This window comes from Ips typographus, linkage group LG2 (assembly GCF_016097725.1).
Source record: "Ips typographus isolate SLU linkage group LG2, UJ_Ityp_2.0, whole genome shotgun sequence".
Classification (NCBI taxonomy): domain Eukaryota; kingdom Metazoa; phylum Arthropoda; class Insecta; order Coleoptera; family Curculionidae; genus Ips; species Ips typographus.
The window spans coordinates 17428414-17455910 of NC_138423.1; the positions used below are offsets into that span (position 1 = coordinate 17428414).

The 27497-nt window shown below is 31.2% G+C and overlaps 2 protein-coding genes and 1 long non-coding RNA gene across 9 annotated transcripts in view; 2 read left to right on the top strand and 1 right to left on the bottom strand.

Moving 5' to 3' along the window:
* Positions 1-13004, top strand: part of CASK (peripheral plasma membrane protein CASK) — a 196620-nt gene extending 183616 nt beyond the window's left edge. For 5 of the 7 annotated variants that reach the window (XM_081974205.1, XM_081974202.1, XM_081974203.1 and 2 more), the window contains 7 exons: positions 5-103; positions 232-367; positions 2479-2598; positions 2660-2782; positions 3063-3202; positions 4966-5109; positions 6847-13004. In XM_081974205.1, coding sequence (XP_081830331.1) covers positions 5-103; positions 232-367; positions 2479-2598; positions 2660-2782; positions 3063-3202; positions 4966-5109; positions 6847-7026 — 942 coding nt within the window. In that variant the 3' untranslated portion in view covers positions 7027-13004. The remainder of the gene's footprint in view (positions 1-4; positions 104-231; positions 368-2478; positions 2599-2659; positions 2783-3062; positions 3203-4965; positions 5110-6846) is intronic. The other 2 variants (XR_014177269.1, XR_014177268.1) reach the window with 2 other exon arrangements.
* A 2969-nt stretch (positions 13005-15973) lies between these two features.
* Positions 15974-27497, top strand: part of LOC145724047 (uncharacterized) — a 61692-nt gene continuing 50168 nt past the window's right edge. Inside the window, exon 1 of the mRNA XM_081972117.1 lies at positions 15974-16348. The gene's annotated coding sequence lies outside the window, so the exon portion shown is untranslated. The remainder of the gene's footprint in view (positions 16349-27497) is intronic.
* On the bottom strand, positions 18599-18816 carry LOC145723964 (uncharacterized). The gene is made up of 2 exons (XR_014176891.1): positions 18707-18816; positions 18599-18651 (listed from the first exon to the last, which is right to left on the bottom strand). It is a non-coding gene; the product is annotated as an uncharacterized LOC145723964 (long non-coding RNA).

The following is a 27497-nucleotide window of genomic DNA, read 5'->3' on the forward strand; positions in this document are numbered from 1 at the left end:
TCAGATATTTGTGAGAGCGCAATTCGACTACGATCCTCTAGAGGACGATCTAATTCCTTGCGCGCAAGCGGGCATAGCCTTTAAAACTGGTGATATTCTACAAGTAAGTCTATGTAATTACATCTAAAATTGTAGATGGTTCATTATAAGAAAATCTGCTGTTAAATTAGGGATATTACCTTTGCAACATATTGAACTAATATAGGTATTAATAATAATACAATTTTTCAGATTATAAGTAAAGATGACCACCATTGGTGGCAGGCTCGTAAAGATCAAGCTGGATCAGCTGGTCTGATTCCATCACCTGAACTACAAGAATGGAGGGCCGCTTGTGCGGCTATGGAAAAATCGAAACAGGAACAAGGTAAGGCTTTTATATTCGTAAAAAAAAATTAAAAAAAAGAAATGCCTACATTTCGAATTTGCCCTAAATAATCCAACCTGAAAATATTTTGATTTATTTGGAACTGAATAAAAAAAAATAATTTAAAAGCAAGTGTAAATTATAATTTTTTTGTATAGCATTGGACCGTAAAACACAATGCTCTTGTAAATAGACTTCATAATATAGGAATGTAAATGTTACATGTTTTATTTTTTCAGCAAATTAACTCGATGTATTGATGTAATTTTTCACATTGGAAAATGTGTAGTTCACATTTCTGGTGTGGAAAGTATGTATAACGGTACTAAAAGTAAAATGGTCGCACGTCATGGGCAATTCTTGCACGTTTTGATCATCATTAATAATTATTAAAACTGATGGTAATATCACGCAATTGCATGATATTACTTGCTTACTTGTATAGTATCAAAATGGTGTTATCAGCTTCGAGCAGATGGTAAATGTGAAATTAAAAAATGAAAAATTGGAGGCAAAAGGCAAACATGTTCTTTATGCTTTTAGCACAATCACTAATATCATGCATTTGTACCATATTGTATCTCATAAGCCTAGGAAGGTTACATAACGTTTTTACTTATAAAACGTTTTGTAACTTAATAATCCTAAACATTTTTGATTATAACGTTTTTTCAAATGACCAAGTTAGAGCTGGACGAATGGTAAATGTTTTGGAAAATAACAAAATGATACTCTAGGGTAGCAGGTATGGAAAAATGGTACATACTTAAACAAATAGCAAAATCTTGAAAAGCTTGAAATGTTTTGCTATTTTCCATGGCACTTAGTAAATGCCTAGATTATGGTAACATAGATACAAATGCACTCTGCAAAACAGATACTCAGAAATATTGGGTTTAGTGCCGGGAATAACACCGCATTACAGTTTTTCCGACGTTTCTACTTTAATTAAGTCTTCTACATTTGATTAAAAAACAAATACACCAATCAGTGATATAAAATCGTATGTCGAGTCCTAACAATAAATTTCCAAATACTTCACTTAAATTTACACATTATTAAGTTACGAACAAGGAAAAAAAACAAAAGAACATATGTATAGGACATTTATGTGGTTAATCAAACGAAAATACGAAAAGATGACAATGTAATAGACATAACAGTTGCTTCTTTATTTAACACATTTATGTAATTCAAAACTTTTACTTAAACTTTTTTTGTCTATTAATTACATTATTACGTCAGCCTATTTTTCTATACTAAATAACAGCGAAACTAATATTGGACTTTTTTTAATATGCATCATTAAATATGTTATGAGTGAAATAAGAAAAATTACATTTGGGGTTAATAATGTATATTGTTGTATACTTTTTTTATTCGATTTTATTATCCACTCACCCTCAAAGTAATTCTATTAGGGGATATCTCATGCAACAAGTTTTGAACAATAACATGCGACCATTTTCTTTGAAGCTTATATCGATTAATTTTTGTCTGTTGCATGTTTTGAAGTTTTCCTCTATTAACTTCTTCTGTTTTATCATCATTTCCACTTCGATTATTGTAATAAAAATAATATGTACTAAGCACGTATATTATTATTTATATATCAATGCAACTATCTTTATATTTATTTTGTATATTTTAAGACTCAACTTGAAACGTTCATTAATCTGTGAAAAGTAAATGAGTAAACTTAAAATATACAAATAGTTCGTAATATTTGTCGTGACACGTATTTTTGTTGTAATTGAATAGACTTCCAAAAAGGATGTACGTCACATGCTAATGGATGTGATGGTTCTACAGGTACAAACAGTTGTAACTTTTAGCCGGCATTTGATTAGGCTTTCACCATATAGAATTACTCAATTACCAATTGAAATATAATGTTTGTTCTGTAGACACTTAAATGGCAGTTAACGTAGTTAATTGTTTTATAAAAAATAAATCAAAAAGTTAGCCTGCATGTTATTTAGAAGCTGCTTATTACGAACACATTTCTAACTGACATGATATGCTGGTAAAAATGAAACATTCTCTCCCGCATGTCTGCAGAATTGTAATTTGCTAAGGTGTAATTTGATAAATAAATAATTTATTTGCAGTCAATTGCTCAATATTCGGAAGGAAAAAGAAACAATATAAGGACAAGTACTTGGCTAAGCACAACGCCGTTTTCGACCAATTAGATTTAGTAACCTATGAAGAAGTCGTTAAGTTACCTAGTAAGTAGTAGTTGTTTTTAGGACAAAAGTCTGGATTTCTGAGAGTGATTGTCGATTTTAGTGACTGACCCGGCATTTCAAAGGAAAACTTTGGTATTACTCGGTGCTCACGGAGTCGGCCGAAGACATATTAAAAACACTTTGATAGCCAGACATCCTGATCAGTATGCATACCCAATACCACGTAAGTTTTGTTTATTGAAATCTCTTCAGCTAGGATAAGCTAACCATTTAAACTTCCTTGATAAAACTTTGAAACTATTGGAATCCAAACTATCTACATAAAACTTTCAATTTGATACTTATATTCAAGTCGATATTTTTTCGTTGAAATTTCTTTCAGTTCTTTTAGTTTCGAGAAAAGTTGCTTTAACCAGCTTTCGGATGAGATTTGTTTTCTAACAACTGGATATTTTAGTGCAGTAAACTGTTTCATTTAAGTTTACGATGATGATTTTTCGTAGACACAACGAGACAACCAAGGGCGGATGAGGAAAACGGACGAAATTATTTCTTCGTCACTCATGATGAGATGATGACTGATATATCAGCGAATGAATACTTGGAATATGGTACCCACGAAGATGCTATGTATGGAACCAAAGTAAGTTTTAGTTTACTGTCAAGTTTATAAATATAGGGCGCCATTTTGATAATTTTCGGTGTTTAATCGGATTATCAGACAGATTGCTCTATCAATTTTTTATAATATTATCCAGATATACCAGCAACAGTAATTTAATATTTACCTTAATGAAATATGAAATAAGTGACTACACTTTTCTTCTCATTCCATTAAATTTTTTACTCATCACGAACTACTCACTGTGTGGTAATTTACGCAAATGCTGCTTATGTGGACTTGCCATAAATGTTGCACTGATAGAATTAAGATAAGACAGTTATTTTATACAAACAACGCAACCGTTATTCAAAGAATAAAAACTGTAAAAAAAATTGTACAAAGGTAGGTTATTAGTAACTATACTAGATAACCTCATATATCAATAAACTCAAATATTCTTTAATTTTTTTCTTTGGATATGGTAACCGTACTAGGTCGAACTGGTTTATTTCAAATTCGATACAGTAACTGTGGAATAGCAGTAAGAAACAGGGACCTTGAATAATATGAACCTTCCTTTATACATTTCTTAAAAATCTATGTGTTTTGGTAAATTGTAAGGTATTTATAAATAATTTTGAAAGCAAATACTGATAAAATGTAATACTTCATTAAATAACAAATTGGTGGAAACGACGCACATTTTATTTCTTGATTTCTGAATTAATTGAAGTGAAAAATTGAACCTATATTCTAGTCAGGTAAAGTGGAGTGTGAAACAAAAATTGACTGTAAATTATAAGTAATCAAAAAACATTTCGCTAAAAACGTTTTACTATTTATTTGCAGCTAAATGCAGCTCCACACAGATTTTCTAGCATAAAGCTAAAATTGTATTTTGTTAGGTTTCACGATTAAACAAGGAACAAATATAACAGAATTTAAATGTGTAATTAAACTTAATGAAGGTAGACTTCAAAGTTCTAATTTTAATTTTCTATGATGATTAATATTCAAATATTTATTGTTTAAATATTGGGAGTTTGATAATGTAATAATATTATGTAAATATCAGGCTTTTGATTAATATTTAAAATGTGATGATAATTTCATTTCGGTTTCATGTTTCCTGTTATTTTCTAAATAAACCTTTCCATGAAAGATGTAGTAGAAATTTAAGAATATTTGTTTTTATTTTTTATCAAACTTTGAGTAACCTTAAACCTGATTGTTTATACAAGATATTTTTAGGTTTCTTGTAGAATTATTTAGAATTAACTATTTTATTATTAACTTTCGATTACAGTTATCCGGAATTAGGGAATAATGTCAAAATATTTAGGTGATTTGAGGGGTAAAAATAGAGAAAAAGAAAGTTTTACACCAAATTTACAAAATTTGCTATTCTTTACTCATGATTTGAGAAAAACCAGAACAAACACCAAAATAACATTCAAATAAAATCCTGTGGAAACAACGAGATGAAGCTTTTATTTATGGTTGTTCTTCTGAACTGTTTTTTAGAAAAAAATACGTTTTAACTAAGGATATATTTGTGAACCTTTAGAATGTCCTTAGAATCCTGTTATTTTCCTAGCACTAGGTTAGCTTATTATTATTATTATGAAGCTACGTTTTCATAATAACTCGAATTCTGAAAAATGTTTGTTTTTCTGCTTTAGATGGTTATGAAAAACTCTTCTATTTTCCAATTAAAAATTATGTGTGGCTATATGAAAATAAAAAAAATATACAAAGTTATTCTTTACAATATTAACATAATCAACAATCTAAATTTTCAGTTGGACACTATACGAAAAATACACCAAGAAGGCAAAATGGCCATCCTAGACGTGGAACCTCAAGCTTTAAAAGTACTCCGAACTGCCGAGTTTGCACCGTATGTGGTGTTTATTGCTGCTCCTCAACTACAAAATATTGCGGACGTAAGTATATATGAAATTTGCTGCCAGTTATTTTTTTAATTTAAAGAGTTTCAAGGGCAATTTGAACTATTTCACTTAGTTATGTCAAACAATTCTAAAACTCTAATTGCATCTCTTGGCAGCCAATTATCTCCATAAATTTAAAATCAATATTTAACTGAGAGAAATGTTGGCCATTACCTTATAATGGGAAGTTAGTCAAGTTAAGATGGATATACTTATAACAAGCCAATTTTAAAACGGGCAAGTTTTTTTCATAAATTATGTAAAAGTCTGCCAGTAAGTTGCTTTTTTTAAATTAAAATAGGTTTCAGGGAACAGTATTATTTCGATCATTCAATCGACACTCTCCAATTATGTATCTGAAGTTATTCTAGAAAGAAAAGTATTGATTAAGTTTATTTGGTAGCTTTATAATTAACCCTTTCACACTAATTAATCAATTCAAAATGCGGTGTAGCCAGCAGCTATTTGTCCTGTCGTTTTCGATAATTTGATCTTCCTGTTGTTTAACGTTGTCGGGAACCTAAACATTATTGATTTCAATAATGATAGCTACTATTAATTTTCGGGTGAGCAAAACAGTATTTAAATATTAGTTTTCAGATTCTGATTCTTAATCACTCTGTTAGAATAACGTGTTCTTTGTCAAGCAAGGAGTTCAAAACTGATTGAAGTTTCAAATTAGTACCACTAGAAAAAGGTCTATGCAAAGATAGATGTTTAGGGCTGTTTAGATACATAAATAGATAGGACAGAGTTAATGAATCATTATTAAATATGTAAAAAGTAACTAGGAGATACACTAGCATATTTGTACAACATACATTTATGCCGATGATAATGATTACCACATTTCTAATAGATTAGATGTTTTTCATTTTAGACGAGTTCTGATATTTTAGCCAAATGACTCTCTAAAGTGGTAGTAAAACAATCTAAATCTGTATCGCAAGCATTTCCCACAAAAACTTATATAATTCTTAATGTTCTAAACTATTTTTCTAAAGATCATATGCACAAAACCTTAATTGCTGATGAGCAAGTTTGTTTTAAAGCTTGCCTACTAGGTCGAATACATTTTTCAGAGATAACAAGGTCCGATTTTTTATTATCAACTTCAACAATTGAAGATTATTAGATTTGTCTCGTTGAAACTCATCATTTTGGGCTGATTGAATGTTTTGATTGTTTCTTACATTAATTGGGTGTGAATTATAATTAACCTTCCTCCTAATTTGATTTACATGCCTACTCCAAACAACATTATTCAAGCCTACTATTTTTATTAAATACATTACCTTACCGACCCCTTTAAATATTGTTCCTTATATCCAAGTTGGTTTTTGTACATTCTTAAAATTCCTTACACAAACGACATTATTAATTTAAAATTCTGTTTTGTTTAGTCAATACCCTTTTGTAAACACTCTTTTTACAATAACTTAAGTTACTACTTTGATATCTATTTGGCATTAAATTATCCAATCTTATTTGCAAGCTCCTACCAAACATTAAATGAATACAGTGCTCCGTATTTCTGTAATCAAATAAAAAATTGTAAAATTGTTTGTAGAAATACATTCATATTCCTTTTAGAATGATGTATTGAAGCTTATTATTTTTTATTCAGTTCTTTTAATGAATTTCAACTTTTATACTCACAAAGTTGGTAATTACAAGAATATTAATTAATATTGTACGATTGAAAGTTATTGATGAAACACGTTATTTTAGTATGATGGCAGCCTTGAACGACTAGCCAAAGAATCAGAGATGCTGAAACAAGCGTACGGCCATTACTTCGACCTGATTATCGTAAACAACGACATCGACGAGACCATCGGTGCCTTGGAAACTGCCATAGAAAAGGTCCAGACCACGCCTCAGTGGATCCCCGTGTCTTGGGTCTACTGACAACACGAGAACTTAGACTACTACGGGTCACTACAGTATTTTTAACAGCTGTGAATACGACGGCGACCTTGTGTAAGGTTCGCCATCGATAACAATTATCCTGATAAACAGTAAGGGTGCCACTTGTAAGTTTACTTTTTGATTTTATTGTTGTTTTTATTTACTATGCTGTAACTATAATATGACGTGATTAACAGTTATGGGCGTAACCAGTAGAATATGAGTATTATTAACGCATCCACATGTAAAAATGTCCATTAGGGCAAGTTGTGTCATCATACAGTATGGTGTAACTATATGGAATATCTCCATTTTAAATTATACTGTTAGTTTTTTAGATAAAACCCACGTTGATGGTTATTTCTGACTGCGTTGTATTTGATGAGAATTTTATGTATACAGGGTAGCCCAAAAATTCAACTTAAGATTTTCAAATCCAAAGAGATGGAAAAAAACACACAGCTTCCTTCACAAAAAAAATTATTTAAACCCTCAAAATGTTAGAGGGGTCGCTCGACACCTGTTTGGGGCACATAAGTATCCATCTAGAGTCTACAATGTGTACTAAATACAGTTAGTGGTTAAACATACCTTATATCTAAAGAGTTAAGCGCCGGCTCCGGCTATCTTTCTTCCCTTGTTTAAATTAAATAAAACATAAAATTAACCGAACTGCCACATTGGAAGTTCCATTAAGCTGCAATTAATATTATACTTTAATAAAAATTATATGAACAAAAAATGTTTATGGAGAAGGTAAAACTAAATAATTAACTTAACATTATGAACCACTAAAACTACATACAGTCTTATTGGCCGAAGCGACCTTTTGAGTTAAATTAGTAAAAGCTTGAACATTATTGGCGTTTCAGGATAAGAGATATACTCCCTCTGGTGATCAGTTGCGAAAACAGTTTCGGACATTCCAGCTGTCATTTCTCCGTTTGTGTTGATTGTGGCATATTTTGATTAGGAATTTAGCACAGGTTTCATAAATATGAAGTGACAGTGTCATATTATTTATAATGTTAAGTTAGGAACGGGTTGCCCGATTTTAGTTCAAATGGCGCTGCAAATTTTAAGTAGGTTTTATGTATCATAATAAACATATTATTTTCCAGCAAATGTTGGAAAAAGTTTTAGCAAGAACCACAAATAGCATTGCTGGTAAATAATATGTTTATATTTCAATGTTCCTATTATGTTTAATGGTAAATATCTCAACAACCATTGTGGATGTGTGTGATAGGACACGATACATGAAACTTACCTAAAATTTAATACAGTACTCCAAAATGTAATAAAAAATAGGTGTTTGCATTTGAAAATCGTAAGTTGATGATAGTAACTTATTTTTGGGCTAACCTGTATCACAGATAAAATTTTCATTAAAAGAAACGCAGTCAGAAAATCGTCGATTTGTCCGAGGGTTTTTCGAAAACAACTAACTGTTAAATTTAAATTGAAGATTTTCCATACATTTGCACAATACTATAAATAAATTGCTTTAATACTATAATATTCTTCATGTTACGCACAAAATGTCATATACTTACTGCATGACTAGTGCGGTATTATACAACATTTTACAAGAGAAGTCATTGTATCAACGAATTTTTTTAGCTCACTTAAACTAACTAGAGTTTGAATGTGACAATTCATAAGAAAAAATTCAAATCCTTAAAAAAAAACGTTGGTGCAAAAAGACATTTTTAGTCATTCAGTTACGAATAAATTATTTTTCTTTTCATGAAGTGAATGATACAGAGGAATGTCATAAGTTTAGGTATCAAAAGTTTGTGTTTTGTACATACAGTGGCACGTTATTATTTTAGTGAAATAGTTTTGAAGAAATGAAGCTGAGAGGTGCTGATTGTTGTTCCCAAATTAAATTTTGAATTGTTCTAAAAATTAATTATGCAAATTAGTTATTTGTGGTACTAGTGCAAGTAAAGTGCTACTTTTTTGCTTGGTCAAGATAAGCCAAGTAAATTCCAAGTCAACGACTTAGCAAATTGCATATTCTTGTGGCATATGTCTTAGTGACAATAATAAAATTTATGACAGTAATAACATACTAATAAAAACAATTGGCGTACCCTAACTAAAAAAAAATAAATAACACAAACCCATTGAGCAGAGATACGTGAGTAGCTAAATAGTTTTTTTGTAAATAACTTAAAATAGAAGAAAGCTACAAAGTTGGAGTTTTGCTGTGTGATTTCTTCATTTTGCCTTTAATCAAACGCGATGTGTTGCATTTTTTCAATTAGGCAGTAAAATATTATATTTATAATATTCAAAGTTGTTACTAGTAAACGTAATTTCTTTTTTCAAAGTGTCGCATTTATTGTCAATAGTACGTCTTCTTGTGAACATTTTCCGAAACTGAAAATATTTTCTAGCGAATCTTTGGACCCTTTCTTATTATCATTTTTCCCTGAAGCTTGATAATTTGACACTACTTAACGTAGTTTAAATTATTTTTATAATAATACGGTAATGAAATTTTGAAGAAAAACATTTTTAAACCCCCGTTATAATTTTAATGTAATTAAAATAGAAAAATTAATGATATTACATTAACAATTTTCATGTTATTTTAACTGACTATTTAAGCAACAAACACACTTTTCAGCTTTATCATAATTATTATTTCTTCAAAACTACTAACGGTATTAAAATTTGTATTTATTGCGTAAACATATCCCGATAAGCGACTTCCGAACCTCTAACAGTGACATTATGGAAATTAGAGAACACCTTGGTTTTGAAAATAATTAAGCGTCTAGCTAAATATTAATCTAAAGTTTTGGACAATTTGAATGCACACAATTTAGTTTTGACAGCTAGAAAAATGTGCTTGATTTCAACAGAACGAGTCAATTATTTATCATGAAAACTGTGTAGAAAACTCTCTAATTTTCCATCTCAGGTGGCTCAACTAACGTGGATAAATCGAAGTGCAGGGCTGAACAAGTAATTTGGCCACGCATCATAAATGCTCGAAATAATAAACAAATCAGCAATACCAAAAGTATTAAAAATTACCAAATAAAGTCTGATTCGTGTAAAGCAGTTTGCCATTACATGATTTATTCTTTTTCAGTAATAAGCTATCAAGTGAGTTTTCCATATTTAATAATTATTATTTGTAGATAAATTAACCTAATATCGTTTAATTTAAACCGAAAGCCGTGTTCATTAGGCAGTTTGTTTAAAAATTTCTCGCAGAAAAATCTTAAATGGCTACAAAGAAAACTCTTATAGATTAATTTAGTAGAATGTATTTTTCTACGATTATATTTTGTAAACAAGCTGAGTGTAAAATTTAAGATACCTATTTGTTATGTGATATTACAAATGAGGGAAAAAATCAGAAATTAACAAATTCGATTAGATTTCTACATACGGTGATTTTTGTTGTTGTTTGTCAAAGAAATTTTATGAAAAGTAGAAGGCTGAGGTGGTATGATTGAAATGTTTTAAATACTGGGTGAGTTTTGGCTTTGTCACAGTATCATTTTTATTTAATAAAAATATACAGGGTAATTCAAATTCGACCCTCACCATTGGAACCTCGGAAACTATAAGAGATACGAAAAAGTTTAAATTGGGGCAACGTTGCGCAATTTAAAACTGAACCAAATGCCGTTTTAAAAATTACAATTTTCCATCGTCATCGTATAGCTGATAAAAAGTGGCAATAAAAATGTTTTTTTGGTTTTGGGTCTATATATGTCTTCAAATAAGGTTAGAAATAAATAAAAAACAAAAAATCAAAATATAAGTTTTTTTCGGATATCTTCGGAAGTACTAGGAAAATCAAAATTTTTAAAATGGTATTTGGTTTAATTTTAAATAGAGCAACTTTGCCCCAAATATAACCTTTCTCGTATCTCTTATACTTTCCGAGATCCCAATGGTGAGGGTCGAATTTGAATTACCCTGTATACAAAGGTGCAAAAAGCATTTTTGCTGTACTATAATGTTATATATTCATCAAGGGTCCTTTTTTATCAGTAAATAATATAAATCATTAAGTTCAATTAAATAATACTTAATTCATGCCACTTCACCTTTACTCTATTATGAATCAAAAAAATTACCTAGCCTATAATCGGTATCAGAGCCGTTGGAAAAATAAAACAAAAGTTACTTTTATAAATATGTAATATTATTTTATTGTAATTTACCTCCAAATACTATACTTAAGCGATAAATTATAAGTTCTATTATTTTTTTTTAATAGTGATTTATGTACAAATAGAAACAAATCTTCCTAACTAAAAGTAGATATCTAAAAACATGCTAGATATCTAGTTTTGGTCTTTAGGTGGGTTTTATAGTTTATAGGTGAAATAAGTGATGCTACAAAAGCCATAATAGATATTTTTATCATACGGGAGATTTTAACTATGTCAGTTGATTTTTGTTGAAATTTTGGTGTCAGTTTTTTTCATTAGAATTAGAGGTGATCAATATTCTGACATCCAGATAAAATTCCTCCCGTATGTTTTGTTTTTTAGGAAAATTATTAGCCAATGCCGATAACCATTTGCTATATCGATATTCTTACACGAGATGCATTGATGTTTGTGTTTATATTCCCTTTTCAAGTTTCAACACTTTTTCTATCTAGGATTCATAAATACATCCCGTGTTTGACAGTACCACTGGCAGATGTTAAATTTAAGGTGATGTTGAATATTAGTAGAATATTTATCATATTTTAAAAAAGTTACGTATTTTATTATATTTATTAGGTATGTTCAGTTTTTTACATAAACATGTTCACCGTTGCCTGTAAATTACCCATTCTCGACAGCATTTTTTATCAGAAGACCATTAAGTGCTAGCGTCGATTCATTTTGGCCAAATGGAAATAGTTATTTCAAGTAATTTTGTTATTGGTTAAAGTTAGTAGAAATAACATTAAGAAAACAAATCACATTTTTCATTATTTCACTTGGAGTAATGCATTTTCATGCGGTCAATGAAAAAATAACCCCAGTCATGTGACATACATAAGTAAGTTTTTCGCTTCCTGATTATTATATATCGTACCTAATAATAAGATTTGATATAAAATTATAACGACAAAATATTTTTAAATTCCTGTTTACTTTTGTGTTAGATGACAATACGCATTTAATTCCATTTTCTGTAATATATTAACCGCCTTTTACATCGTCATACTTTAAGCCAAACCTAAAAGCTGGATTTATAGTTCTAATTCCGCAAAAAGTAAGCAGTAGGAGTAAAAAGTAGCGGTGTCAATTCATAGTTCGACTTAAGTAAGAAGGAAATAACATCCCCAATATCCTTAAAGTCTTATAAAACATAAAAAATGTATTTTCTCTTGTCGGATACCATTTTTATGCGAAAAGAAAAGGCCTATTTGTTAAATGACATTCCAAAAACCCATGAATGAGGGTAAAGACCAGTCGTCTATGCCGGAAGCAGTAAGGGGCAAGGTAAGAAATGAAAATGATTAATTTCTTGCTGCTTACCGCTTGCGGCTTGCGGTTATTTGTCAAACTCTGAGTTAGAGTGTTACAAGTATATTGTTTATTTTTACTGCAGCTTACTGATTACTTCTTACTTCTGACGGAATTAGAACTATGAATCCAGCTTAAGTTAAAGTGTAGTTTTGACTTCCTTTTTCACTCAAGCTCGGTTTAAACTACGACGGTGCAAATAAGGGTTTAATCTCATACCCACTTAAGTTTTAATAGTTTGTATATTATGGTTAAATGTTTGAATAAATAATAGCAGGTGATTATACAAGGAATTTTTTGGCATTTACAAATATTTTGTCGTCGTCAAAGAGAAACCCGTGCTAAAAGATATCGTCGGTATTGAAAATTATTAGATTAGAAAGAACGAGTTTGCATTACTTAAAATAATAATTCAAGCGATAGGTGAGAACAATGTAGTTAAATATTTCTGAAATAAAAATGTACCGTTATATTAAACTTGGTCTTAGTTTTTGTTACACTTATTCCAATTTAAACAATTTCTATCAAAAATGGCAGATTGCTGGTCCTCCAAAAGTGACGCTCACCTTCTACGATAATACAAAACTCAGATATTTTATGCATTTGATGAAGGTATTAAAAGAACTTCCAGCTTGGTGGGTATCTCATCTTGATCTTTTTATCACCCACCATCAACACTAATCAATAAAAAGATAACAGCAAAACCATACAAAATAAATGACACAGTTGATATATTGATATTGTTGTTAGATGGGCTCCCTTCGGGCTAGTACCCCTCCAGTTCGGTGGCCCTGACAAAGCCATAAAGCCTCTTGTCCGGGTATCTTGAATATCTAAGGGGTTGATTACACTCTTACCCTAAAGCTCTTTTCTGATCGTCGGAAGTGCTGGGCACTGTGTGAGAACATGTATCGGAGTTTCCTCGTCTTCCAGACACAAGCGACATACTAGATCCTGTGACAGACCCAGAATGTGCATGTGTCTTCTCATCTGACAGTGACCACATCTGAGGTTTTTTCTGGATAATTCCATCAGGGACTTCGACTTGTTTCTTGGAAAGAAGCCCATGAGACATCGCGACTGCCGCATGCCTCCGGCCTCCTCCCAAGCAATATCGGATCTTTGCCAGAAGATACGGTCCACAATGGCGGATCCGACCGCGTCGGCTAGTCCTACAATAGGTTTGGGCCCTACGGGTCTCTTTTTGGAGCCACGAAGGGCCAACCTGTCGGCCTCCTCGTTTTCCCTAACCCCGGAGTGTCCTGGAACCCAAGTTAGACGTACCTTGGCCATCCGCGTGAGCGACAAGAGTGTTTTCTTACACTCCAGCACCAGCGCAGACGTCGTTGAATCAGCTTTTAAGGCAGCCATTGCTGCCTTGCTGTTCGTACAGATAAATATATCCTTCCGGCGCAGCGGTGAGTTTAAAATGAACGCCCCGCATCGGCTGATCGCAAGGATCTCGGCTTGAAACATGGTGTAGTGGCAGCCGAGAGGAAAGCTAAGCCTCGTCCCCGAAGTCGCACCATACATACCTGCCTCTGCCGCCGTCACGGGTTTTGGATTCATCTGTAAACTAGACGTCTCCATGCGACGGGAGGACCACCACCCGACAAAGACCGGATGGGCCTCACGCCGCTCAAGGGCTTGGCATATTGATGCAAAGGAGGTGTTGTCAAACGTTTCCTCTATATATATATATCCTCAGCAGGACCAGGGTCATCTCCTCCGGGCTCCTCTGGAGGAGCGCCGGAAAGATACCGTCAGTCCCCGGGGACTTAAACGGGGCAAAAGAGCATATAGCCCATTTCACCTTTTCAAAAGTGAAATGACACAGTAAGATAATTCAAATTAATATTATTCTGTTCTAATGAAAGTTACATAAAACCCGGATGAACTACTCGGTTAAAAACTTGATAATGCATCTGCTTGAACACGCTGTTCTTCGTCTTGAAAGTACGAAAACAATAGCATAACTGTAACGTTGCATATACATTATTAATGTATGTAAAAGTGTCGGGATTACTTGGCGTAAGATTCTTAATTTAAGAATTGACCGACATATGGCGGTTCCGTACCCGAAATTTGTTTCGGGTTGGCCCTCTTACAATTGTTACAACAATGGACTTTTTCTTAACGATCCGGATGAAAGTTGTGCAGGAAATTGTAACATCCAAAACCGATGTCCTGTATCGTAACAAAAGTAATCTTTGACCGGTCACGTTTTGTTGAAAAACGAACAATTGAACTGTAACAGCAACTCCTTGGAGACGGTTAAAAAAATAAATTGGATTACCGATTACTCCTTCACTATGATTGTCTTGGTAATTGTGAGAGTATATAGAATGTCGCGTTTTGTTACTTCTGTAATATTATCACATAGTTAATAATTTTTGACTACAGTTCAATTTTACATTACGAAATGTAAGAAGCTTATAGTAAAGTAAGTTTTTTCGTGAAATGTCCGTTTTTCGTGAAAAGTCGGTTTTAAAAGTTCCATCATACTTGACCATATTGTTCAAATCATAGCTACTGGTATAAGAGCGAAGAATTTTTTGAAATGATTGAATTGGCTAACTGCCCAAAAAATGCAAGAGAGAAGCAGAAAAATGTGCAGAAAAATAATGGTGTTGACTAATTGCTTAAAATTTTCAAGGGAAGAGTAGAAAAGTGTGTATACATGATTATTAGAGCTTGAGTAATTAAATAACACTCTACAGTTTCAACAAGATTTACTAGTAATTAAAGGTGCAAGGATTTATCAATTAATTTATAAGGAGAAAGTAATCACAAAACTATCATAAAACTTTTAGTGATTCTAATTATAAACTTATTGTATTACTCTCTCTTATTGAGCTATTTAGAAGATAGACAAAAACCATCAGGACCTTTTTGTAATAGGCAGGAAACTTGGTACAACTGAACTACTGCACATTTTTTAATAATCTGATAATGGACTATTAAGGCATTTATTTAAAAAAATGCCAATATACTGTCAAATATAGAAAGTTGTAAAACTGAAATAACGTAGAAAGATACTAACTCGGGAATTTTTTATATTATTACTGAAATTGAATTGTGGTAAAGGAGTTTTTTATAAAATATTGATTTTTCTGTATTACCTGTCTTAAATACATTATTGCAGCTCTCTTTTGCCTCAAGTTCTTAATCCTCATTTGTCAAGAATAGTAGTAATATTATAATACATGATACAAAAAAAGTGAGACACCTTCCCATTATTATGTTCATTATGTTGTGACTATTTTATTAAAAAGAATATTCTAAGAAAAAACAAATTATCTGTTTACAATAACAATAATAGTTCTCAGTTTCTCGATGACCGATTAAGTCCTAAGCAAAAGGATATCGAATTATTATCTATTAACATCAAATTAATCGGTATTCGGCACGCTTCAAACAGCCCACGTATTTCCTTACTCTCACTCTCTACTAACCGGTAACTCACAATTTCTCGACGATGCGATGGCCTTTTACCTCTCCCACGAAAGGTCGTTATGGTTTAGCAGTCGTCGTGCTGCAGAAGAGCATTATTTGGGTTGGGGGAAGACTTCTTCTTGGGGGAACCTCGTTTTGAACATCTTCGACGGTTCATCGAAGAAGCCGTTCGCGCTAGTTAATGTCGTCGTGCTCGACTGATCGAGCTCGTATGCACACGCATTCTTCCGTTTGATCTCGGATTATTAATCCCGGTGAATTTCGTATTTTTTTTTTAATAAATTGCTGACTTTTCGAGCTTTTACAATTTTTCTGGGACTGTTTAAGTGGGTATAGTGTTACGTTGAGTTTTATATATCAGTCAAGTAAGTCACACATTTTTATTTATAAAAGTGTTACCAAATACGTTTAAATGCGACTTTTCTAAATTCAAAACACATCTCAAACCTTGGTGTACTATAAATGGTTAAATCTAACTTAACAGTTATAATAAAAAAAAATGTTATGCAAGCGCTTACAGCCTAAAATTCCCACCATTTATCCACTAATTAGTATTTTGCGATGTAATTGCAGACAGTTAGGAAAACGGCGACTTTCCAAAACTTTCCTTAAAAACGCTTTTGGTACTTTTGATTTACACTACTGAAAGCAATCTTAAAGTTTCTGTGAATGAATGGAATAAGCGAGGAAATAAATTTGAATTCTATTCCCAACTGGAAATTATGTATGCACAGAATGGTCCCGAAATTAATTACTACCATGAATTTAATACATCCAAATAAAAATTCATGCTGCTGTTCCATTTTTAAAAGCCGCATTTTGAGTAGGTTTTATGTTCTATAAAAAAACTGAATAGATATTGTAAAAGTTTACAATGAAAAAGGATCTTAGAATACGGTTTGTTACAAGTTAGTTGAGAAGATCGATAGAATAACCATTAAGATTACCCAGTTTAAGTGCGTTTTTACTATGGATACTCTCTTAATAAATTTTCACAAATGAAATGTTACTTATTATTAATTAATTGACTGGAAAGGGATGCAAAATCTCGACTAAACAGAACATGGTGACAAACGAGGAATCCAAATTTTATAATATGATTTCATGTGGGTTTGACCTAATTCGCTCTATCTGAGAAAGCTTTGAAGATCTGATCTATTTTTATTTTTTGAAGTTTCAATTCAATCGCATCTTAATCAAACGTAGATTATACAGTGTGTCTCATTTAAGATGAACCGTGGTTTTGTTCCCTTTTTAAGTGAAATTCAGAATATTGGTACAGATGTAAAGCTTGATGGAGATTCAGCATTGAAATCGAAAGTTATTTAAAAAAGTTGATTTCATCCTGTTCATGCACATGTGACATGTATTTCGTCTTCTCTTCATCTACCCTTAGTGAAATACATGTACATGAACATGAACAGAAATACTAAATTTTTCAACGAAATCGATATCATCTGTGTACGATAAAAGCAATTTGCAGGCTTTCCTTGTTACCAATATAGTCCTTATTTCAGCTGTTTTCTCTAAAACAAGTTTTAAAAGAAGTGGTGACAGAGCTTCATGGACCAAAATTAACACAAGTAAAATCCATTCTGATATTTCTGGTCAATATTGTCAAAATAAAATCCTGAAAAATAAAGATTAAATAAAAAGTTTGTAGATTTTGGTAAAAGTTTTTTACACAATTTGTAATTCATCAGTAATTTCCTGATAATTGTTAAAATAACTGTAATAAATCTCAAAAACCCGTCTTGTTATGAAAACTGTGTTCAACTATAATTCTTGCGAATTCTAGGTAAATTAGAGATAACGTGACCACTCTTAAAATAACTGTCAAAAATCTCAGAAACACGATTTGTATCGAATACTGCAAGAAAACTTTTCTAAACCCTGATTTTTGCAGCTTTCGAGCACAGTTTGACAGTCAAAGACAAAATTGCTCGTCAAACCCACTTGGAGTAAGAAAATGACTGTTTTAAGTACATTTTTGAAATCGTCATTAAATTTCCTATCCAATAACCTGAAAAACACTACAAAATTTGGTACGGTCAGGGAGAAAAGTGGTGTCAAAATTTAAACTGCCAAAAACACAGTATTTGTAATTTACCAGTAATTTACTACCTACCGGTAAAATTTCCTTGGTTTTAAGCAGTAATTTATCCATTACTACTTTTATCTTCAGTTATTTATGTTCGGTGGTTAATCTGTCTAACAGGATGTTTGTGAGCGTTTTTTGAGTAGCGTTTATTAGGAAGATTCCGCTATAATTGAATTTATATTAAAGAAAACTGTTGTAATAGTGTAAATTGTAAAAAAACAAAAACTTAAAACATCTTAGCGACTAAGAGTTTCAGTGGCAGATTTTTACTCAAAACTGCATCATCAAAAATCACAACTGAATCATCCGAGTGAATAATACCCATTATAAGCGCAAAGAAGACTTTCAAACTACGGCGATCTAAAAGCTATTCTATGAAACCTGAGCAAATAGTCGTAGAGAAATATTACATTACATAATACCTGCTAAATTTAAGATTGCTTTTTTTGGCTATTTTTATACTTACAAAAAGGAGTTGATATATGAATAGAGACAAGATAATAAAACAGGCAAATTTCTCTTGTGTGATAACTGTAATGTTACTAGGGTGCGAAATCACCGACTGAACTTTAATCTTTATGATCAATAAAGTCATGTCTCTGGAGAAACATTTTAAAAGTACTTTGTATAACATTACGTAATACTGCCCAGAATTGTTTAAATTACTCAACAAGAGTTAGAGTTAAATAGAGAAAAACGGTGAAACTTGACACTCTGTATCCCCGAAATGATTCGTTTTTAGTTCCATGTTTATACGACCTATTTTGCCTAAAATTGGCGGAGGATTCACCCCTTAAACTTTGTAAACGTACTTTTTAAAGAAGTAGAAAAAACGATCAATTAATTTGGTGGAACAATTATGATTGTTTTTAGGGGCGGTAATTATGTCTCAATAAAGAATACATTTATTGAGGTATAGAAATAAAATAAAAATTAAATTAATAATTTAGATTCTCATCAAATTCGATCTTTACTTGATTAATAAAACATCAGTGAATCATTCACTTTTTCATTTTTTCAAATGTTATTAGTATGTATTTAAAAAGTTACAAATTTCCATAATAGTTGTAAAATTAACATAACTACTACTTGTCTTTGTTACTGGATTAATTAAATAATAATTTAGTTGATCGTTTTATAAGAGCCATAATAGACAAATGTTATATTTATTTATTTTATGGTAACAGTCAAAGTCTATTTTTACTAAAAATTGTTAATAACGTTATTATTGAGTGGTAGTAAACAAAACATTTTTTTAACCGCTGTACAAGGTTTAAAATTTGTTGATATTATGCGATGCTAATTAAAACACATTTAAACCTCGACCAAATATGTAATAGTCTACACTAAACATTTATGTGTCAAATTAAAGTTTCATTAAGTGACAAGAATTTATTAACAATGAATATAATAAATTTCCAGAATTGCTCATAAGTAGCCGGTTAAAATTTTAAAGACATTCTGCGAGTTTAATGTCTAAACTTGCCTCAGGCCGTCACGTTCAAGAATTGCAAGCAATAAACTAAAAATGTCTTCATCTTAAGGAAAGCTGATGATTTTCAACACTGTCCACCATGTAGAATATTTTTAGCTTCATAACTTGGTTAGCATTCTTCAAAAGTGTAAAATGCATTCGAACTTCCGTCACATTTGTTTGTTTTTTTTTCCGTAATTTAAAAAGTTTTGTTTTGATTGAACTAAACATTTAACGAGGTGTAATTGTGGTAAAAATTTCTGACCTCTAACTTGAGTCGTTCCTAAGATATTCAAGAGAAACAAAAACAACTATAGCCAACTTTGACGACCTCTAGCGGTCAAACGGTACAACATAGTCCTGTCCGCTCAACGTCTCGTGACAGCCCTATTTATTAGCTTTCTTTCGTCATAAGGTGTGACTCTACAAAATCTTTCAAATAAGCGAGTTATGGACGAAAAAATGCACGAAATTTTGACTCAAATTTGGGCCGGACTTTCTTTTGTTATAGGGTGTGTCTATATTCTATGTTATGGAGAATTTTTTGGAGAATTGCACAAAAATTTACCTAAAAATGATTTTTTTTGAGACATCCGCGTGGGTTACAGGATAACCGCCGTCATTTTGCTACTATTCAGTTAAAACATGATTTTGATGTCAAAATGACACAAAACGAAAATAATTGTATTTGTAATATCAAAATTACAAAATGCGTTCAAAAATAAGTCATTTGACAGTTTGTCACGTGACTCCGGTTCGTTTTTTAAATATGTTGATCAGATGACACATTCTCAAATTACGAACGTGGCCCTGCACCAGCCCCGAACATTCATGAATTTAAAAACAAGTAAATAACATACGTCAATGACGTCAAGTTTCCATCCCGCTCAGTTCACATGTAATAGAAAAAAAAAGGACAATTATTACGTCACTGCCACTTGCTCTGGGACGGACTTTAGAATGCATTCGTATTAATCAAAGCTTGATAAAGGTTATTTAAGTTTCAGTAGACTTGCCAGAAAAATAGACAACCAACAACTTATACACTTTCGTTTTCATTTAGTTTAGTTGTGTAATTAAGATGGATTTTTTGATTTAGTTATTATTATTAAAAGCAATTATTAAGCAGTCTAATTGTTACAGAACAACTGTTGAAGAGCATTTTCTGACTAATAAGTTACTGGACAAGGGCGGCGGTAAATTTGCCTTGCCTAAATTTGATATTATTGTTACTATCCTTCCGCAACAAACTGGTACAAATAACCTTTTCAGGAGCGACCGGTATTCCGATGTAACAGGAATTTGCGTAACAAAACACCTAAATTTTGCAGTAAAAGTAGTAGCAGCCGCACCATAAGTAGATCTCCTACATGAAGTCAACTTATTAACAATGTGTTGCCTTGAAATTTCTACCTGATTATCTTGGTATTTAATAAAATATCAGTATAGTTTTTATAATGCGATGTTGAAAGAAAATATGTCGGTTTTTGTGTTGTTAATATATAAATAATATCTCAATTCTCACGCTTTTGGGTTGCATTATCGATAATGCAATATAATTATATTTTACCACTCACTGGCTAATGCGCTAAAATTAAATTACAAACTGTTACATTCTGTCTTATTAATAGCGACGAATTTGTAGTTTGAACCTATCATTATTTAACGCTTATATTTACGAAAAACCTTTCAATTTTTGCTTGTGTGTGAAGTGTCCAAGATTACCAAACTCTACTAGAATACCAAAAAGATTTATACCAATACACATAAAAAAACTCAGAATATGCCAAGCAACAGCTTTTTGTTGTATTTAATGTTAACATACATAAGCTGGTAAAGTTTGACAATGTCACAAAGTCACTGTAAATTGTATGTGCAGTGTATATGTAATTTTATTATTCCTGATATACGAAAAACAAAAGTTCAGTAAATTAAACTCATTGTATAATAAACAAAACCTCTTTCTAACGTTTAGTGCTATTGGTGTGGTAGTTAAAAGAAAAATTTCAATTTAAACTCCTCGTATACTTTTGGTACCAGTTGCTTAATTTCTTGTATCATGTGTAATCCACCTCCAATAAATTAATCATTTTTACCATGCCAACAATAATAATTCAAGTGACTTCGACATTTGCATAGAAAATCCAAAACTTTTAAAAATCCATATCTGCGGGCAGTGAAAGCGTTAAACACTGCAAACCTGGCAAATTTGTCTTCCTAAGGTCAAAAAGTTTCATAAGAAGAAACAATTTTTGTAACGTAAGTGCCAACTAGAGTAAAAGTTCTGGCCAAAGGCAGGAAAAGTACATTGACCAAATTTATATTTACCTAATTACTACCAATCCAATTATCATATTACATGACCCGTGAATAGAAGTTAAATCTGCTTTTACACCTTTCAATAGTTGATATGATCTATTTGTAGCTAACCTAATTTATATTGATTTTTTAAATGGGCGTAATAAAAGAATGGCAAATTTAGATCACATTTAGAAGAAAGTTAAATACTTTTCTTTTGTTAACCAGACTGCATATTATACTTCCCCATAATTGAAGAATTTTGTTTTTTAAATTGGAAATATTTCTGAATCATTCTGATTGAACCGGAATTGGAATTGGTAGATGATTGACCAAAATTGCTTTCGTTTTCTGCCATGTTGTTGTTACTTCCCTGAACTAACCGTAATTTTCAGAAAAAAGATTTGATGGAATAATTTACTCAAATACAAAAGGAGTAATTTCATTAAGCATCTAATTTGTGCATTGTTGTGTTTATGTTCCATTTGAGGCAGAATGAAAAAAAAAATAAAACTTTTTTCTACGAGCGTGCGGGAATGATAACATTTCCGCACTATTTTTGTTCACAAAATGTAGACTTTCCCGCACTAGTGCGTAAAGAAATCATTTTTCCGCACTAAGGTGGTAAAATTAAATTGTTAATTTATGTATATCATAATCTAAATTATTATTCTATACAATAATTGTTCATTTGTTATTAATATTAATAACAAGTAGATTAGAGTAATTCATCGCCTTAATAACCCATTTATGGTGTTCAAGATGGTAGGTTTTAATCAAGTTTTATTTTTGTTCTCAAATTTGTTTTATGTGCTGTTTTAGTTACATACATAATATGATACAAAAGAACTATAAAAGTATATAAAAGAACTATATTGTTAAATTCACTATTATTAAATTTTTTTTTTCAATTTTGATTTATCATTTATTTTCAATTATTGGAAAACGCTCGTAGAAAAAATTATGTTCCTATCACGTGCGGATAGTACCTTCCCCGCACTCGACTGATGCCCAACCTCGCTAATATAAAAAAATATCACTGTCCGCACTTGTTAGGAAAATAACAATTTTATACTAAACTGAAAGATACCAATCCATTTTTTCTACGATCTCTGTACAAAATCAAACTTTCCTTCTTCATTTGAGAGATAAAAAGATCACTATCACACACTCATTAGATGCGCAACTTTGGAGTAAACTGCTTTTTGCACTCTCGAGCGTTGAACTTGTCAAATTGTGGGAGCAACAGTTGCACTTTCCTCCCTTGCGCAAAGAACTATTTATTTCATGACTTACTATTGAATTTTGACTGAGTAGATGATTTAACATTGCAAATGTTAAATTTTCATACCTCCATGTTTACTACTGTCTCTGGAAACAGTATACATTGTACAATACTAATAATTGACTGCTCTGTTCAAACTTTTGAGTTAAAACATGAAATATGCTCATTCTACTTTCCATTGAATGCTTAATAAATGCAGACAATATCGCTCACGTATATGTTTTATTACATTTTGTATTTACATACAAGTAAATAATGGATGTACTCGAATATGACAAATGGGGCCAGGTTGACGATGACTCAATGAAATGCAAAATATGTTTTTATACCACAGAATTTTAAACTTTCACGCATTCCTGAAAGTGAGGTAAAATATACTTTCTTTTCAATAAATTTCGTATTTATAACCTATATTTATCAGGGTTACATCAAATATTTTGAGTAAACAAAGGTCTGTATATGATTCTAATGCTTATCAAATCCCAAAACTTTAAAAATTTATTTTTAACACTGACATTTAATCACTAAAGGATTTGTCGACAAATTGTATTGGCTAATTCCATCAATGACCAGCACAAATTCTTACAGATCAATCTCGACATAATATGTCAAACAATTGATTTAATGCCAAAATGTAATGCACAATCAATTATTTTTTCTTTTACGTAATAGGTAACGCAACAAGTGTCATGATTTTTAATAATAAATCATATTCCACCAAACAGATCAGTGTTGCTCTTCTTCGCATTAGCGGTACTGTCAATCGCGTAACATTTACAATGTTTCATAATGGCAACCAGCAAATCAATAGAATTTTTTCGACGCATCCACTCTTACAATAGACAAGTAATTATATAATTGCAGGCAAAATAATGGTACGACCTACTAGAGTGTAATACTTGCATAAAGATGGTAAGTGTATCGGATCGTTGAGATCATTACTATAATCAGTGGGAAAAATTTCTTTTCTTTATTAGATTAACGAATCTTTGAATTTTCTGCAATAACTATCATCATTGTATTTCAAAGTTGGATTCAGTTCCTGGTTTTTAACATTCCGGTTACACACATCTTTCATGTTGTGAGACTACGCATTTTTATCAATATTTTTTCATTTACGTGTTAAATATATAAATTTTCCAAATATACTACTTTACAAGATTATGCATCATAATCTTTGAATAATTTTGCAAAACCTTGAATACTCTATAATCTATAATTGAAATATCAAGACCTTCAAGACACCCACAAAATATATAGTGGAATAAATACAGTGTGATGGATAATTCCACATAATGATTAAATTAAGTAAAGTTTCCAGGTCCGAGCAAAGAAAACAATAATTTAATAGCTCCTACCTAAAAGCAATGGGCGATAAATTACCCATAATCGGAGTAATCTGCATTTTTCCTATAATTAACCATCTCTGTAGAAATAAATACCCATACATTTACGATGGTTAAACAACAATAGTTTTGATCGATAATATTCATGTTGATCGCATCTAAACTAATCGCAAACTTTAAAGGTTACGATGGGCTTTTCGATTGAGGTTGCGTCAGAAAATTAATTCAATTTGTGTTCAGTTAAGTAATAATTTATTAGCGACTAAATGAAATAGGTAATTCTATTAATTATTTTGAATGTTTAACGTGTTGTTGCTAGAGAAAAGATGATGTTCCCTCATGTCTGCAAAATGCATAAACATTAATATAAATCCTTATTTTATTGATATTAAGCTTTATAGTAAACTAATTAACAGACATTCAACTTGCTTGACAGCTAAAATATAATACAACCTAATCACGTTAAGTTTAATTGAAATTTAATTATTTTAAAACTCATCTTGATGTCAGTTAACATTAGAATAATTGAAAAGCCTTTTTTTGACAAATTTATTCTTGAATTATTTCGTTTAAAGTGTTTTTCTATTGGAATCACGTTTACCTTAACGAGACGAACTTTAGCATTTTGTCACTCAACTACAAAATGCATTTGCTGTCAACAAATGATGATGATAATTATTATGTTTATTTAGCACATGGCTAGTAAACACACATACTAAACTTAAAATAAAAGTCAAGCATATTTCTGAATATATCGGTTTGATAAGTACTAAAATAGTTTTCATTTCAGAAGTAATATCATCTTTAATGTGAATGTTTTCAAAAGCTTATCTTAGGTTTTACTTAAAATTGGGAATTATTATAATTATTATCATTAAAATAACATACAAATCCTGCCACTCTTTAAGTAAGGTATTGTCGACTATGAAGTTAAATAAGAGATATTTCAATTAGTGCACTTTTTGTAATATAATAATGGATTTTTAAACTCTCATATCTCTACTAGAGACGTCTATACATTTCGATTTTGGAAACAAAAGTAGAATTTACCATATTCATTTATAATCACATTTTATAATTGGAAAGACATTTTTGCTACTAGTTGACATAAAAAATTGTCATATTACAACATTCAGGAGAAAATTATGGTCAAAAATATACAAGAGATAAAACGTCAAAGTTTCCTGGATAGGAATCCAAAAAAGATAATAAACAAACATTAATCCGTATATCCGAATTTAGATCCGTATGACGGTATAAAAGTCGAAACAAAAAACTGCTGTCATGAAACGCAAATACCAAACAAATTTCATAGATATTAACACAAAACAATGGTACCTACAATCAAAAAGTGATAATCTAAATTGCCACCAAATAACACGTTCTAAGATAGAAATTACCGAGGACAAAAAAGTAAGTGCAAACTCGAAAATTTTGAAACTGTACTTGGCACAAACGAACCCAAAATCACGAACAACACGTATCAACAATTAGCGATGATGCAACCGTATTGTTGATCGGAAGAGTTTGCGATGATCAGGTAATGAGCCCCGAATGATCGTTAGAGCCGTTGAATCTTTTTTCGGAATTTAGGTTAATTCCGGCAAATTAAATCCGATCGATTGGTCAGAAGTCAGAGCTTTAATTATTACATGGATGCAACCAGAAGGTTATTCGATTTCTCATGTTACCAATGTAACATTAGTTGCATTTTCGCAATTGTGTTAATGATGGCTTGTTTTAGAAGTGCAATAGGTCGAGATTATTTATACTTTTATGGATCAATTATTTTCATATCAGATTTTAATCTAATTTGATCAAATTTCGAGTTGAATGTTAGTTGGTATAGATTCTTACCTACTTAAATTTACATAGGTTGTAGAAGTAGTAGTGTTCTTATGCAACTTACGTGTCATCGTTATTAAAAGACGAACAAAGATTATAAATATTCATATAGATGGAATTTACATAATGGAACATCTAATCATTACTAAAACTAGATTCTAAATGAGTCAATTAGAATTATTGTAATTTTGGTTATGCGGAAGCTCACATAAATCATATGTCATCAAAAAAACCATCGAGATGTGTGTTTTAATTAATAGTTATATGTAACATACAGCCTAATTATATAATGGTCTAGCATCTCTGATAAATTGTAGAGAGTTTATTAATATTAAAGATGTTTTATTTTTTTTCAATTTGTATGGGTTTTAGGAACATAAAGAAACAACTGAGCTTAATCCTTTATGACTTACAAATATGGATAGTAAATAACAAAAATAAAATAATAACAATTTTACATACTAGCACTGAAAATGCCTTCTACAGTACTATTCTACGATGGATAAACCAAGGTACTAACAAATAGTCTTTAGCATATCTAGTCATGCACATATTCAAGAAGAAGAAGAAGACTAGAATAAGTGAGAAGTCACTAAAAACCAAAAAGCACCAATCTGCAATTTATAGTGTGTGGTATTCCTAATCACTACCATAAAGTAGGGTTAGGTTATTTGAGAAAATAAAAACAAAATAGTGTTAAGTACCAATTCTTTAATTTAAAATTTTACTAAAGCAGTAAAACTGTCCCAGCTTACAGTAAACAGTCTGCTTTAATCATCAAATTAATTATTTTTAGATTTAATTAAGCTACATAACAAAATTATTATTATGTATACAGGGTAGGAGACAAAAGACGTGCCATGAAAAACAGAAGACGTCAGAATATGACATAAGTTTAATAAATCTTACTTTTTCCTACTCGGGTGCGGTAAAGCTACTTTTACTCACTGATTTTATTTTTTACAAATACCAGGTGTCCAAGAGCACCCTGGACATAGGAGATTAACATGGGAAAACGGTTTTGATTTTTTTGCGCCTGTACGGTTTATTTGATTGAAAAATCGTATTAATGAAAGTTGTAGTACCTATCACGGACTAGTTTTCTGTATTTTTTTCAGATCTCTAACTTGAGCCCTTTCGTCGTAAAACACGAACAAAAATGAGA